The following is a 15,262-nucleotide window of genomic DNA, read 5'->3' as shown; positions in this document are numbered from 1 at the left end:
TGAATTTTGGTAAGCTTGTGAGTGGATGTGTTTGAAAACTTTCCCATTTGGAGTATAACATGCTTAGGCTGTTTTTATTAAAGCTGGAGCTGGTAGCCCTGTGATTTCATAACTGAGATATCCACATTGCAGTGCTTGAAGGTTTTTTTCTGTCATAATTGCTGAAATTCCTTGTATTTGATACCTTGCTGAAGTTTCAGCCAAACTGACTAATCCTTCAGGAATTAAGTTGCATTTTCTGATTCTGTCAATATTTTAAGAGATTTAGACATAATCATACCTTTGGAAAGAGTTGACATTTACAGTGGCTAAATCCATGGTCTTTGCATCATGGATGTGTGCTCTGTTTACTATTAAATCACTTCATCTCTCTGGGGGTGAATCTGCTCTTCAGTTGATATAGCTGAGGATTTTGTCTGACCTCCGCACACATGCTGTTGCCCACACGCCCTTTTCACAGTGCTTGTGCATGGCCCTGCCCAAGGTTGCAATGAAGGAAGAAGGAGCCAGTCTTTCACAGGATCACTAGGGAGCTTGGCTGTTTCCTAGCTACAGCTACACACTGCTGCGTGCTTCACTGTTTTTATTTTTTCATTATTTGCTTTAGAACCTGCACACACACAGAACATTCATAGCTTTCTGAAAGAGTTTCTGTACCACCACCCAACCTCTGCTTCACGCTGGGGGGGAAAAAGCTATCGGTCTTTGCAGCGCAAGGGATGAACCATGATGAAACCATACTTGGGAAGACAGATTGGAAGAGGGATCTTAATGAGATGGATGAAGGGGTCAGGAGTCGGGGAGTACTACTGCAAGAGCTGAGCCACGTAGCACAGCAGTGAAGGGTTGGGAGTTCTTAAGTATTAGAATTGATGGTGCTTTGCTTCTACACCCAGGCACACCCCAACTTCCTTAGGATGAGAGACTAACTGATCCATCCCCCTCCTCTTCAGCCCCACTAAACTCCTTCCCTGCAAAAGAACAGTCTTGCCCATGCTGCATACTGGGAAGAGTCACAGAATCATCTAGGTTGGAAGGGACCTTGAAGATCATCTAGTCTAACCGTCCTTGGCCTACATGGTGTCCTAAAGCATGCCTGGACAGGGGCCCAAACCAAACCAGAAGGTGCTAATAATTAAATGGTATGTGGGACAGTGCCTGAATTCATGCTCTGACCCACTGATCAGCCGTCTGATGTGGGTGTAGTCAGGCAGAACCAGAATGGGAACAAGGTACGGAGCAGGAAGCCATGTGCTTGTTGGGAAAAGAGGGAACTGGTGTCTTCTGCTAGAAGACATCTTGAAGGTGAATTTGAATTCAAAGTAAAATAATCTTCCTGTTGGTTATTAGTGGATTTTGCTTTGTTTGCCTCATGCCTTTCTATTTTTGGTCAAAATGAAGGATGACAGGAAGTTATGACTGCTCAGTCAGATGGAAGCACCAGCAGTCTGTGCAATAGCTCTGTCTATGTGGATATAATTAAGTTGACTTAAGTTGACATTTTGTGTGAGCACTGACTCATCGTTCATTATCTGTCTCATCACAGATACCTCTTCCCTTATTAACGGCACAGGATGGATCAACCTAGGAAGGAGTTGATGTTGTGCTGTGGGGAAAGTATGAAGAGAGTTTCATTATTTGCTCTCAAGGATAGGTCCTAAATGAGTTGAGGAACCGCATAAAGAGAAGGCAATGAGTAAGATGGCAAGGATATATGTTCAGTCTTGTGTCCTGCCAGCACTCTTAAGCAAAGCTGTTTACAGAGGTCAGTCAGTCACTGTGATTTTATAAGCCACCCTGAAGCTTGAAGGCTTACTTACCAATTCTGGTTTTCATCTTTGTACTTAGCTTTGCGAATTTGAATGTCTTTTAAAGAAGCTTTGTGTGCCGCTTCATGCAACGTAGAAGTTTTGCGTGTAATATGTCTGCTATTTTGGGAACTAGAAAAGAGTGGAAAAGGTATAGAACTTGAAATTATCTTTATCTCTACCGCCATGTATAGATTAACATACCCGTTTTCCAAGATCCCAGAATAGCAAATATTATTTGGATCTAATTATTAATGCTTCCAGCATTTATCTTTAGCTCATATTTATCTGTGGTGTGGCAGTCAGTAACAGGACAGACTTTTAGAATCCAGATTGTTTTTTTCAAACTTCAGCATTTACAAATTAAATCCTACTACTCTCAAACTGTAGGTATTATGACTGACTTGTAATTATACTTAACAGTTCATAACCTAATGTTCTGGCTTGGAGGCAGATGGTTTTTTGGTGGTTTATTCTTGGTGTTTTTTTCTCTTTAAGTGAGAAAATCAGAAAGTTTCCTAATATAACAATTTGCAACAGAATAGCTTTCCTACTTAAAAAAAAAAAAAAAAAAAAAAGGCATGTGGGAGGTGTGAGTAAATGGACTCCAAGTAAATGTATAATACTCTGTGAGGAAGCTTAAGAAAGCCAGCAGTTAAAAAAATGATTCTTTAGTTTATGGGACTATTTGTTTACTAGTTTGCTACATAACTTGTTAGTATACTCTAAATGCCAGACTTCAAAGTGACTTGATTTTGTTTTGATTATGAATAAGAAATTATTTTGATGGGCTAAAAGGAGATTCTGCAAATTTATCATTAAATGCAGTTATTTTGCTGCTAGAGTTCATTAATGCCTTCAGTAACATTTTATTTTTGTGCCTTTTTAAGATCTTACAGTTTGCCATGTGGAGACTTCAGCAAGGTTAAATAGCATGTTATGCAATAACCAGGCTTTGACACTTGCAATAAAAAGGTTGCTAAAATTGTTTCCCTTGTCTATGGGAACTGAATATTTTAGCAAGCTGCCACTAAATCTCATTTGTGGAATATGAATGAAACTTTTTTCCCCACAATTGCAAGTAATTAAAATGTTGTTTACTTAAAGTAGCTTAAAGTGAGCTATTGTAGTACTGTTCATGTCTCTATCATACTTCCTGGACTGCTTGAAAATAGTGAGATTTGTTGTTGTTCCCCACCTTTGTGCTTCAACAGAGGGATATTATTATTTAATAGTAATAATAATGACAAGTCCCTCTCATTTCACTTGAAGTATTGTCCCTTTGTGTCCATTTTTTAGTCTAGAATTATATACATTATTCAGCATTGTTCAGTGTAGGGACCCTGGCGTTCTCTTGCACAGCTTGTTACCTGAAGGATATGGCCTGTTTGCAATGGTAGGGTATGGTATGTGGGTGTGGGGGGAATCACTATATTCCTTGTACATAGGAGGAATGGATGGAAATGCATATGAGGTGAAAGAAGTTTTATTGCACTTTTAATGAAACAAGAACAGGAGAACTGAAGGAAAGAAAGTTTTGGAAAGAATCTGTGCAATAAAGAAGACTAAAATTATTTGGTAGGATTTGTGGTCTTATTTGGATCTTTATAAAAACTAAGAGAGTAAGCTCTTTATCAAATATAAATTAAGGTGACTTGATTATTATGAATACATTCATCCGCATAAAGAGCACACAGTATTTTCTTCAATTGAATTATAAATGGCAGAGCAAGTACTAGCACTGATGAGTGCCACATGGAAGCTGATATATATAAATAAAATTGGGTTGTATTTTAAATGTTGTGTTTATCAGTGAGGGTGACTTCCCATGAGAAAACATAGACTGAAATTGTTTTGGCCTTGGTCTACAGATTTGTGGCGAGGAAGACTTTCAACAGGGGAATGCATTAAGGAAATGATCCAGAAGGATGTGAATACTGATTTTTGGGAATCTGGAGGAGTCCAATAGGAGAAGGGCTTCAGGAGAGCCCAGCTGACAGTAGTTGTATTGTCTGAACAGTGCTTTCAACATTAAATTAAACCAGTAGTTTACCAGTTGTAGACTTAATCCTCTGGTTTACAGAAGGGTGAGGAAAGTGAGTGGTGAGGTGCAGCTGAGGTCAGATTGGCCCTGTCATAGGCTTGCAAATAAAACATAAATAAATGCGGAGTAACACAAACTAGCTAATGTAACTCTTGGCACTTCATTTTTTTTTTTTCCCCTGTTTGGTAGTATTTGTTGCTTTTTGAAGATGGGGCTTCCTAAGGTATAGTCAACTTCCCTTTCTTTAAAATGAGTTAGTTTAAGAGGTTTACTAGTTAAACCTGTCACATTCTGCATCTTCTTGAGTGTTTCTGAGCTATGATTATTCTCTTGCTTAAAAAAACTCGTTATTTTAGCATCTCTTCTTGTCAAGACAAAATGTGGTAACACTTAACTCTTTGATTGTAGAGACTTGCTTATTTGCATAGCCTGAGTTTGAGAAAGAGCAGTCTCCACCATATGTAAATAGGTTCACTTTGGTGTATGTGTCTAGCTAGCAATGTAAAGGATGTTACATCTCTCTGTCAAAACAATTTTGTCTTTAGAAGCTGATCAAGGAAACTAGATGAAATTCCATAAAGTTGTCAGTTTTGCTCTTGCACCATGTAATAGATACATATATTGCTTTTGGTTTTCTATTTCTCTAAGTACAGTGAGCAGCAGTCACAATTTCTCTGGATTTCGTATAGTACTTGAACTATCCCATTTATGATTCACTTATCAGAAAAGCAAATAGTGAATAATAAATTATTGATCAAATGTAAGATGAAAGACCAAATTACTCACATACTTCAATCAACATAAAAGCCCTGGAAGTAAAACAAAAATACGTTGTTCCCAATACACATATCACTTTCCCAAGCATCTACATGCTTTCAGAATCCATTATAAAAGGGAGGCCTCCAAAATTAGCAGCCAGATCAAGATGATATTGCATAGGAACAGTAAGAGCTTAGCACAGACGCATACTAATAAAGGTGTTTCAGATATTGTCATACACAGCATGTGGCCACACAGTCTAATTGGAGTACTAATGAAAAGACTGTAAAATTAGAAATATATATCTATCTAGTTGGTCAGAGCAATCTTATATACTTGCAATCTTACAAAAGGAACATCATAGTAACTTTAAAATAAGCACATCCAGTCACATTTCCTTGCAGAAGTTCCATTAGATGTAATGGAATTAATTCAGCCCCTTCTCAGACCTGCTATGTAATGATACAATGATGGTTTGAAAGAGAAGGCTAAACTTGAAATAAAAAATAAAATAATTCTGGCTCTTCAGCTGGTGAAAGCAGAAACTTTGGGAAGTGCAGATGAAGGTTTTTCCTATGTATTTTGGCACTGTTAAATGGATCATAATATATTTGTGTACAGCTGGATCTGAGAGCAAAATAAAAAATAATATTGCTTACTTAGGATTTGACTGCTAAGTAGAAAAACACAGACTTCTTTGTGCAAACTGTATGTGGATGATGATTAAAAATACAAAAAGATGGTAATGATCAGGGTGTGGCATCTTAAATGTGAAATACCAAAAATTTTAAAAATCAAACCAGAAAGAAGGGTAAAAGTTGGTGTAGCAGAAATCTGCTACTTTAAGGACAAGTTCACTTTTCTTAACAGCCTACTTCTTCACACGAACTTTCCACATAGACATAAATGTTTCTTTGATATGAAATTATAAAACTTCTTTAACTGTTTTGCAAATTGCTATAATTCCTGTGCTTTCTGAGAATACTACTAGCCTGGTGTAATGAGTTTAAGAATAACTATGTATTAAGCATACAGCTTTCAAATCTACCATTAATGAAATGTCTGGCCATTTCATTAATTGTGTCTGCTCCAGTGACTTGTATAAAGATTTTAGTAATAGACAAAGTTTTCTATCAAAGGTTCAGAGATGTGTGCAAGTGAAGTATTAGAAGTCTGATTACATTAAAACAAAGGTTAGCTTCAAGTATTGTCCTGAAAGATCACCACTTCAGCAAACATTCAGGGTTACAGTGCAATTAATCTTTGTGGTTTGACAGTAAAATCTTTATTCACATTCCTTCAAAGTCTGCTTTTTGTTCATAACTCATTTCCAGAAGCTGATGTCAGTGCATATGTACTGAGCTTTTCTTAAAGGGCCTTTGCATTCCTTGAAAGATAGCAATGGTTTGTGAGTTAAGTGGCCATATTAAATCTAGAAAAGCAAAATGTAAAGTTCTGGAGACAAGATATTCAGTTCATATATTACTCACTTTGCTTCAAGCAATTCAAAATCAAAAAGTTCAGTCCTTACAGGAAACACAAATGTCTGGGATATCTGATTAACTCATTTCCCTGTCTCATACCTACCTCTTTACAGCTTCAACTTTCCCACATGAAAGAAAAGTTCTTGGTGTGTGCTGAGGCTCAGGATTGAAATTGAAAGAACCTGAACTTCTGAAGAAAGTTCTCAAGTAAAATACTATTTATAGGAGTTTCAGCTAGCTCAAGCTCCAGGGAAGAGAAGCTGCCCCTATCACACCTTTAATCATCCTTTCTTCAGTCATATCAGATTAGACTTTCTTAAGTCAGATCAGTTCTCTACAAGCTGTTTCGTGCATTGGATTTAGTTAAGGTAGACTTCTTAATATAGAGTTCTTACATAGGTAGCCTGCTTAGCAGGTGAACAGTTGTATTGTCTAGTTAGTTCAGATTTCCAGGGGATTTAAATGTTTTTATATCCATCTCCCCAGGTTTACCATATATCACGGTATAATAAAAAGAAATGCACAAAAATGGCAGTGGTCAAAGCTGAAGTGAATACCTGTTTCCAGTTACTTCATTCTCCTTGCTGGATTCAGTGAGACAATGACTGAACACTTGAAAACAGAAATATCAGAATAATTTTGGAAATAGAAACTAAGCCTCTTTTTTTTTTTTTTTTTTTCCCTTTGTAGTTTCTTTTAGAAAGAATAAGAGTGGACCAGTATTGGGAGAGCAGTGAGTGAGGAGAAATTGCAGAGTTTTAGTACACTTAATATTTTTCCAAATTTATTTTATGTTCTGAACAGTGCAAGACAGGCAAGATAGCTTTTTCAGTTTGCAGTCTTAATATGTGATGCCAGGTCTGAGTTTTCAATAGGCAGATGTGTGTGATGGCTTTACTTTTATCTGCCCCTTTGAATTATGCTTGTATGTATAAAAAAACTACACAGGCACACACATATATACTATATGAATTATATATTAATCAGAGCAATTTTGTGAATGAAATTATATCCTCAATTTTTATAGGGGGAGGTGCAGAATAGATTTTAGAGGAGAAAAATTAAATGCCTGAGGGTAAGTGAACAAGCATTGTAGCAAGTCTGTGAGTGTATTTTGAAGTCTGTACCTTTACAACTGATGAAACACTGAACAAATCTCTGCAATAGCATGAAGTAATATCTCTAAGTAACCTAGTGCTGTTTTCTTCTGCAAAGGCTATTTACTGAAATTTAAAGTCCATAGAAAACAGGGAGCCATTTCTTCCCTCCTACATAAACTCACATCTGAATGTTTAAACTGGAAAAGTACAAAAACTAGCTGAATGAGAAAAGCCTGCAAGCCCTTGGAAGAAAATCCCTCAGCTCCACCATGCATTGATTTATATTAAATATAGCTATAGTGTATGTCAGCAAATAGAAGATGGAAAAACAACTCAATAGAAACAAGAGCAACTCAGAACACATGAAAGTCAAACACCTTATTTACATGCCCAAAAGTTTTAGAAGATTGACTGCTGGGTACCACTTTTCTACAGAAATACAAAAATATAAAAAGGCAAAATTAAGAAACTTTAGTAGATCAGCTTTTCAACTGAATGCCTCTTGAGTGGATTGAATGTTGTGTGTTGGGGTAGAACTGGAATTGACTTGGTAAAGAACAAGAGAATTTAGTGATCATGCAACTCAGATTCTTCATGTAGGCTTGAATTTAAAAAGGCAGAGAAGAATGTGTTTTGTAACGTGCTTTGAGTTTTGAGATACGTCATGGCTGGATCTATACTGCTCAGTACAACAAACCTAGTCCCTCACTGGTAAAGACCAGGCCAGCTTAGGAAAGACGCAGTCACTGTAATAGTGAAAGATCATCTGCTTCCTAGTTGAATACATGTCATGATTACAATTTTATCATGAACATGTGATTGACCCTAATATTAGTTCCCATTTTGCAATAACCTGCATTTAGACTGAAGTAGGAAAACTGTTGATATAACATTCTGATCAAGAACTTCTCATATGGTGTCTGAGAAGGTGTGAAGTGAGGTAGTGTGGGGCATGTGATCTGAGAGCACTTTTTGTGTGTGAGTGCTGAATCATCTGCAAGGAAGTACTTAGATATGTGGATTTAGAGGATACCTTATGTCCAAGTGGAAGAGAGAAAAAGTTAAACAGGATGAGGATAATGGAGAGGATATTTTGTTGAAGTGAGGAAGAGAAGGAAATACTTTTAAAATGCTCTTAAGTTCACTTCTGTTGGCTTTCCGTAGGTCTTCTGTGTTTTGCCATTTACAGCTGTTGCAGCTTAATACCTGCATATATATAAAAAAAGACAAAAGCAAACAAACAACTGTACAGAAAAGTATCAGGGAATAAAACTATGTTTGTTTCTTTCAACAGAATGCTGAAATTTCAGTATTTGAAGTGAACATTCGTTTTGTTGGTGGACTACTTTCAGCTTACTATCTTTCAGGAGAAGAGGTAAGACATTGCCACATGGTTTATCTGAAATATCATCATCTAGATAAGTAGTTAACTTTTAGTTTAATAATTTTATTTATCCAAATTAAACTTCTTTAGAACTTTGAAAATGGCTTGTACAGCAGAGACCTGCCCAATGGGTTTTCTTGCTTCTATTACTGTTGCTTTGTATAAGTTAAAGCTATTCCTTTGTGTGTTAAATGATTTTTATTTTATTTTTTTTTCCTGAATTGAAACCATACCAGTACATTCTTACCAGGCTTCGTGCTGGAGTGTGTTATTATGGAGTTCCTATGCCATCGTAGTGGTAGATTTGGTGCATCAGATTCCTGCTTCACAAATTGGTTTTGAGCATATCCTTTAATTCCTATAAACTATACTTCTGTTTGCCTTCCTGAAGCTGAAGCTTCAACTCACATGGAAAAGACATGTTAAGAATGCAAAGATAACTGGTAAACCTATACATGTGAATGTCTTTAAAGCATTAATATTCCATTAATCTCTATTGCCTGTCATGGTTTCTGGAGAGGATGGAGAAGCAATTTCATCTAAGAGCTTTGACTAATGCAATTATTTCTGTAACATATTTGGAGAAGGCTATTCTAGTCACAGGTACTGTGGTATTTTAAATTTTTAGCTTGGCACTTGAAAAGTCTTTATTCTTACAAGTTTAAATTCTTGTTCCTGTCTCTGGATTATAGTGGTATTTTATTGTAGGATTAACACATGTTAATACTGTTTAACTGTAAGTTGAATTTATCATTGGGATTCTTTAAATCCAAAGCAATTACTGGTAGAAACTCCACAAAACCATAAAGATGTATCATTTTCTTCCATATGTAAATTTCCCAAATACTGGGTAAAGCTCTGTTTTGAACCTGTCACTTTAAATTGACTTAAATTCTATGGTGTGCGTGTTGGTTTTTGTTAAAATGTTAAAGCTGTACTATTAGCATGTACTGTTGGGTCATGTACCTGACAAAGCAGTTACAGGGAGACAATGTTCCTCTGACATATTTACGTCTTAAGTAGACTTACCTGTTTATTTCCCATGGTCCTGTCCTGACTGTAGGTGGCATTGAAAAGACATTAATGCTTTAAAATATACATTTTTTTTGTATTTTAACTGTCTCATAATTTTCTGGAAAAAAAATGCACTTAGACCCCTTTCAAGTTCACACTTAACAGTAATGAAAAAAATTGAGAGGTGCTTGTCTGGCTTCTTGATCTTGATCTTCTAAATATTGTTTTACCTAATGTTTCATCTCTGACTTTTGAAGAAAATCACTTGTCCTCCTACCATAACTAGCAACCAGAAATAAGCATATCTAAGGGTGTCTAGAATTGAAAGCTCTTCCTTCTGCTATTAAACACTTATATCTTTGACTGCATATCTACTTCTTGCAGACAGGAGGGAACTTTTCCAGTGTAACCTAGTGCTACATTTTAATTAACCAGTTCTGACAGAAGCAGAGGACGCTTCTTGGCAGACGATGAGCTGGTAGAGGACTGCACGTGAGCCTTTACATCAAGTGCCAGTTGTCTGCCAAGAAATGTCTGAACCATTTGTCATTGGTGCTGTTGATTTCATATATATGTTGATGATTTATATCATGTCTGTTAATATGCAGTCTCACTTTCAATCAGTGCATATAGTTTCTCCTAAATAACACCTAGTCATTGCTTCTCAACCATTCCTTCATCTTTAGAGAGGCAGTTTTATCACCACCTCTTGGACTAGATTGATAGCAACACTGGTGTTCAAAAACTCCTGTACAAATGAAATGAGGAAACATTTAAAACAAAAGAAGGTGTTTCACACAATGGATAATTAAGTGGAGCTCTTTGCAGTGGAATATTGGTGATACTGGATGCTAATTTCCATTCTAAAAATGGACAGACTAATTAATGAAAGTAAAATGGGTTCCTAAACACAAAGATGATATGTACGATTAAGGAGGATCCTGAGCTCTCGGAGGCTGGGAAAGACACTGTCCATGCTTGCCTCTGGTTTTCATACTCTTTGGTAGACATCTGCTGTCTGAGACAGAACAATGTTCCTAAACTAACAGTTGTCCTAGTGGCTTAGAGTGCAACTCAGCACACTCTGCCTTTATCAGATTTGGGGAAACTTCCCCATTTGTCTCCTAAATCCAAGATGCTGAAGCAATAGCCAGCTGAAGCAATAGCCAGCTGCTGCCTGTGGGAAGAGTGGGACGCAGCCCTTCTGAGAACAGAGCTGTGTTGCATGGGTCTGTCCTTCACTGGTGCTGCTGACAGGTGTGGAGAGGACTGAGGGCCCCAGAGGCTGGCTGCCACCATAGAAAATACATCTTTAATCATCCATTAGTCCATTATATTAGTGGGTGTTCCTAAGGAGGTGGAACAACCTGTATGCAGGCTGTTTGAAAGATTAAGCTTTATTAGTTAAAAGCTCATTTAATTCTTTATCAGATTAACTATTTAAAAATCATAACTTTGCTGTGCTCACTTAGCAGTAACCTAATTAAAGAAAGCTACGTTTCAGTAAAAGGAGTGATGGAAATAATTATTGTTTGTACTTGTGAATTACATTTCCATGGGTAATGATCCAAAGCTGCAACACATTGTATGTTCCATAATGATTTGTAAGTCTAACTAATCATGATTAAAGAATATCCTATCATACTGAGTAGTTCCTAAAACATCCTGCTCACATAATAGTTCATTTAGATAAAGGCACCAGTGTGAATAATTCTAAAAATGAACAAATTGAATACTTTGCCTCTTGATAACTGCGTGTGGTGCTCACTTGTTAATAGAGCTATGAGATGCATTCTTCTAAACTTCCTACAATTTCTGCCTTGCTAGAATTAATATGAAATACCTAAAAGTGCTAGAAGAGTGTCATACACTGTAAGTCACTTTGTTTTTTGTATTTTATGTTTACTATTTAAACCCAAGCTAGAAAGAATTACAGTCAAATGTCAAACTTCACTTGTAGAACAGCTACAAATACCAGAAAAATTGATTTCAGGATGAGTAACTTTTTAAGGACTACTCTTTTTTTTTTTTTTAAGTACCTTGTAATAATATTGTATATGAATTCTTCCCTGGTATTTTTCCATGAGTCAGTGGCTGTAAGAGATTATTAAAAATGAACCTGGCTCCTTTAAAGCACTGCTAGTATTGGTTTTTGTTTGTTTGTATAAAAGCATCTGGGAGAGCCTGTAATATAGTAAGCTTAACCTATAGGAACAGGACAGATTTTTTTGGCAAAGTTTCTTGATATTTTTGTTTAAATTAAACCTGAATTCATTAGTAGACATGTGATTCCTCTTCTAAGCAACTTGGTATGCAACCCTTTTTGGTTTTGTACTTGAAAATAAAACGTCTAGTAAGAGAGAGATTTGGTTTACAAGTGCTTTGCTGTACTTACTAGTCTGATGTAAAATTCTTGGTCAGGAGTATTGCATGCAACGAGATCCCCTGTGTTGCAGACCCAGATAATTTTTTTTCTCTTGTGTAAAGCACACTTCCAAATGTAATCATATAAGGAGATAATTTGTTAACTTTTGGAAGAGGACAACACTGTATCTTCTAACAGCAGCTAAGACCTTTCTTGTAATTCGTGGAGATGACAAACATTATTTCTGAGCACTGTAATCTTCATGTTGGGATTAACTGATACTGGTGCTGAAAATCGTGGTACTGCTATGGCACTGCTTGTAGAGATTATACAAGCCTAAATATTGATCTGACTAGCTCTTCTGGTTTACTGATATCTGGTTCTTATAGGTGTCCTGGTTTAGCCAGGATAGGGTTAAGTTTCCCCAGCAGTGGGGGGGAAGCTCTAGCCGGGTTATTCATATATCATGCTGAGGTCACATCCTGGTGCCAGCACCGGAAGAATCGGTGATCGTGGGTTGGTTCAGCCGGTTCTCTCTTTGCTGTATCAGTATATACTTTGTTCTGTTCATTGTTATCACTGTTATTCTTATTGTTATTGTTTGTTGTGTTGCTGTTGCTCTGTTGTATTAAACCTTTCTTTATCTCAGTCTCAGGGCTTTGTATTTCACTCCCTTTGTGGGGGAGAGGCAGCGGCCGCGTGGTCTCAGACCCGGGCAGGGGCTAAACCACTACAATAGGTACTGCTAAAGTTGTGTAATAACCAGACACTTTTACCTGAAGTTTTGTTCCTCAGTCAGGGAATGCATTGCATGGGCAGAAATAGAAGAAGCTTTTAATAATCGCTGTTTGTATGAGTAGCAAAAAAGTAAATCCAAAATGCTTGAAGTGAATAAGGAGCATGTGAGTTTCAGATCCAGATGGTAAGTTCCCAGATTCCTTTGAAGCTTTTCCTTTTTTTGAATGGGATGAGTAAGGTTTTTTTTTTTTTTCCCCCCAGAGTTAAAATATTTTAGATTCAGCAGCTGTTCTTCCTGCATAATATAACCTTCTCTTTTCTAGGACTAAAGATAATCGTCTTCACTGGAGGAAGACAAAATAAAGTTGATAATGATGTTCATATTGCCATTTCTCTCCATGGCATGAAGCAGAAATGTGACAGATTTTAATTTTTTTATTCTGGCAGTATATCCTGTTTGAAGGAACACAAATTTATCCTGATCAGGATGAAGGAATAAAGAAAACACAACAAACTGTTCTTCATGGTGATAAATGTTGGACTTTTAGTTTCATCTGTTACTCTCTACCAACTGTTAATTAGAAGTAAAAAAGAAAAAAAAGAAGGAAAAAAATAAAAGTGATGACATATCACCTAATTAGTTTATATCTGCATTTAGAATAGGAGTTACAGTGCCACTATTCAACTTCACTTGATGATCTTGGCCTCCTGTCTGACTTCAGACCTAATCATTGCCCACTTAAAACAACCATCCATCAGTGATGGTAGTGCTGTCTTATTAATGAGGAGCAGACATGAAATAATGATGCTGATGCTATTGATCTAGAGCTGCCTTTGCCAGGCTGACCACAAAACATTCTGACTTCATATCTTGCTAAGACATTCTCCAGAATTTAGCTGTAGCTATTTTTATCTGGCTCTCCCTCTCTTGTAGAGGTCTCCCTCCATAGAGAATATTTAAATTCCATGAATACAAAAAAAATACTCATCATTTAGCAATCTTGAATAGTAGGAGGGTGAAGTTTGTCACCTACACAAAGGTATTGGCCTATTTCTGCAAATCAGGAATGTTCCAGTATAGATGCCTTGGGGATCTTATCTCACCAGTGTGAGAATTGACCCCATGTTTTATCTCCTGCTTCCTTTCACTTAACTTGACATTAATTAACAAGAGGACTTTTCCTTTTATGACTTGAAGCTTGATTTCTAATGCTGTTTGAAACTCCAGGCATACTGTATCAGCTTGATCACTTCTGTGTGAATGCCACTTAACTCCTCCTTAATCATCTTCACAGACTAGCAGTAGAATTCCCGGTTTGGTAGAAACTGGAAGACTGCAATTGCCTGTAGTTTTCTGCAGCCCTGTTTTCAGATTTGGGTCCTGTTTGCCACCTACCATCCATCTGCTGCTACTTTAAGTGATACATCAGTACTTCAGTGGTGTCATGTTTTAGTTCCTTTAGAGCTCTGAAATGATCTTGATGATTTGTCTAATGTTTATCAATTGATGATTTTTTTTAACTTCAGTATTTCATAGAGTCCTGGAGTCATTCAGCTTGGAAGGGACATCAAGAGGTCATCTAGTCCAGCCTCCATACGGGGACAGTGCATTAGGCTTGTCCTTTTAAGAATCTCCTTGCATAGGAACCTGCCTAGACTCTTCAAGACTGAACACTGGGGCAGATTTAGCTTTTCTGCAACGGCTTAGTTTCATACACTGTGCTCTTTTACATACACATCTCTTAATTGTTCCTCCTACCTCTCTTAACAGGCCTCATGTTTGTCTTTTTTTGGTGTTTTTTGGTTTTTTTTAACTTTAAAAACTTGTTCTTCAAAAATTACTTTTAGCCTGAATTAATAATTTTTCATTTAACTTGTCAGACATTATCAGTTTCTGTATTCCTTAATTTGACTTAATATATTTTTGTTTTTAATTACCTTCTTTACAATCACACCAACAGAAGATGGAAGTCATCTGAGCCTTTTGATTTGAGAATCTTGTGACTCTGAACCTCATAGTTTATCCTCCAAGTCATCTCCAAGCATTTTACCCATTTGGCTGTTCCTTTCTATGTTCATTTCAGCTGGTCTTCTTGATAATCTTTCCACACTTAAACATTACCAAAGTACCAAAGAACCTTTTTGTTTATAACAGCATGTTGAATTGAAGCATGTGGCCCCTGTTAGACAGTAATATGTCAAACTAAGTCAGGAGCTACATTTTATCTTACAGACTCTGAGTTTGTGCAAGAAGCTGTCATTACAGTGTATAAAAGCATGGTTTATATCCTCTCTGAGGTAGCACTTAACAGCCTACTCAGGGACAGAGAAGGATTTAAAATCTCCTCTGTTTCCCACAATCACAATCTGTAATCTCCATTAGTATTTCAGTCTCTTCACCAACTTTAATAGATCTAACACTGTTCTCTTTCTGTGCAAGCTGCATCAAAATGTACTACAGAATCCCCATGGATTCACATTCTGGAGATAACCTTGACTCCTAAGATTTTCTTTGATGTAGACTGTTCTTCTGCTGTTGCAAGCAGGCTACCCTTCAGTCTTCTAT

At 36.8% G+C, this 15,262-nt stretch overlaps 1 protein-coding gene across 1 annotated transcript in view; it reads left to right on the top strand.

Moving 5' to 3' along the window:
* The window catches only part of MAN1A1 (mannosidase alpha class 1A member 1), a 151,994-nt gene that overhangs the window by 52,524 nt on the left and 84,208 nt on the right, over positions 1-15,262 (top strand). Inside the window, exon 4 of the mRNA XM_074862390.1 lies at positions 8,490-8,570. Coding sequence (XP_074718491.1) covers positions 8,490-8,570 — 81 coding nt within the window. The remainder of the gene's footprint in view (positions 1-8,489; positions 8,571-15,262) is intronic.

This window comes from Strix uralensis, chromosome 3 (genome assembly GCF_047716275.1).
Source record: "Strix uralensis isolate ZFMK-TIS-50842 chromosome 3, bStrUra1, whole genome shotgun sequence".
Taxonomy (NCBI): Eukaryota; Metazoa; Chordata; class Aves; order Strigiformes; family Strigidae; genus Strix; species Strix uralensis.
Note: the sequence above shows the minus strand (reverse complement) of the source record. Positions and strands in the feature narration are given on the sequence as shown.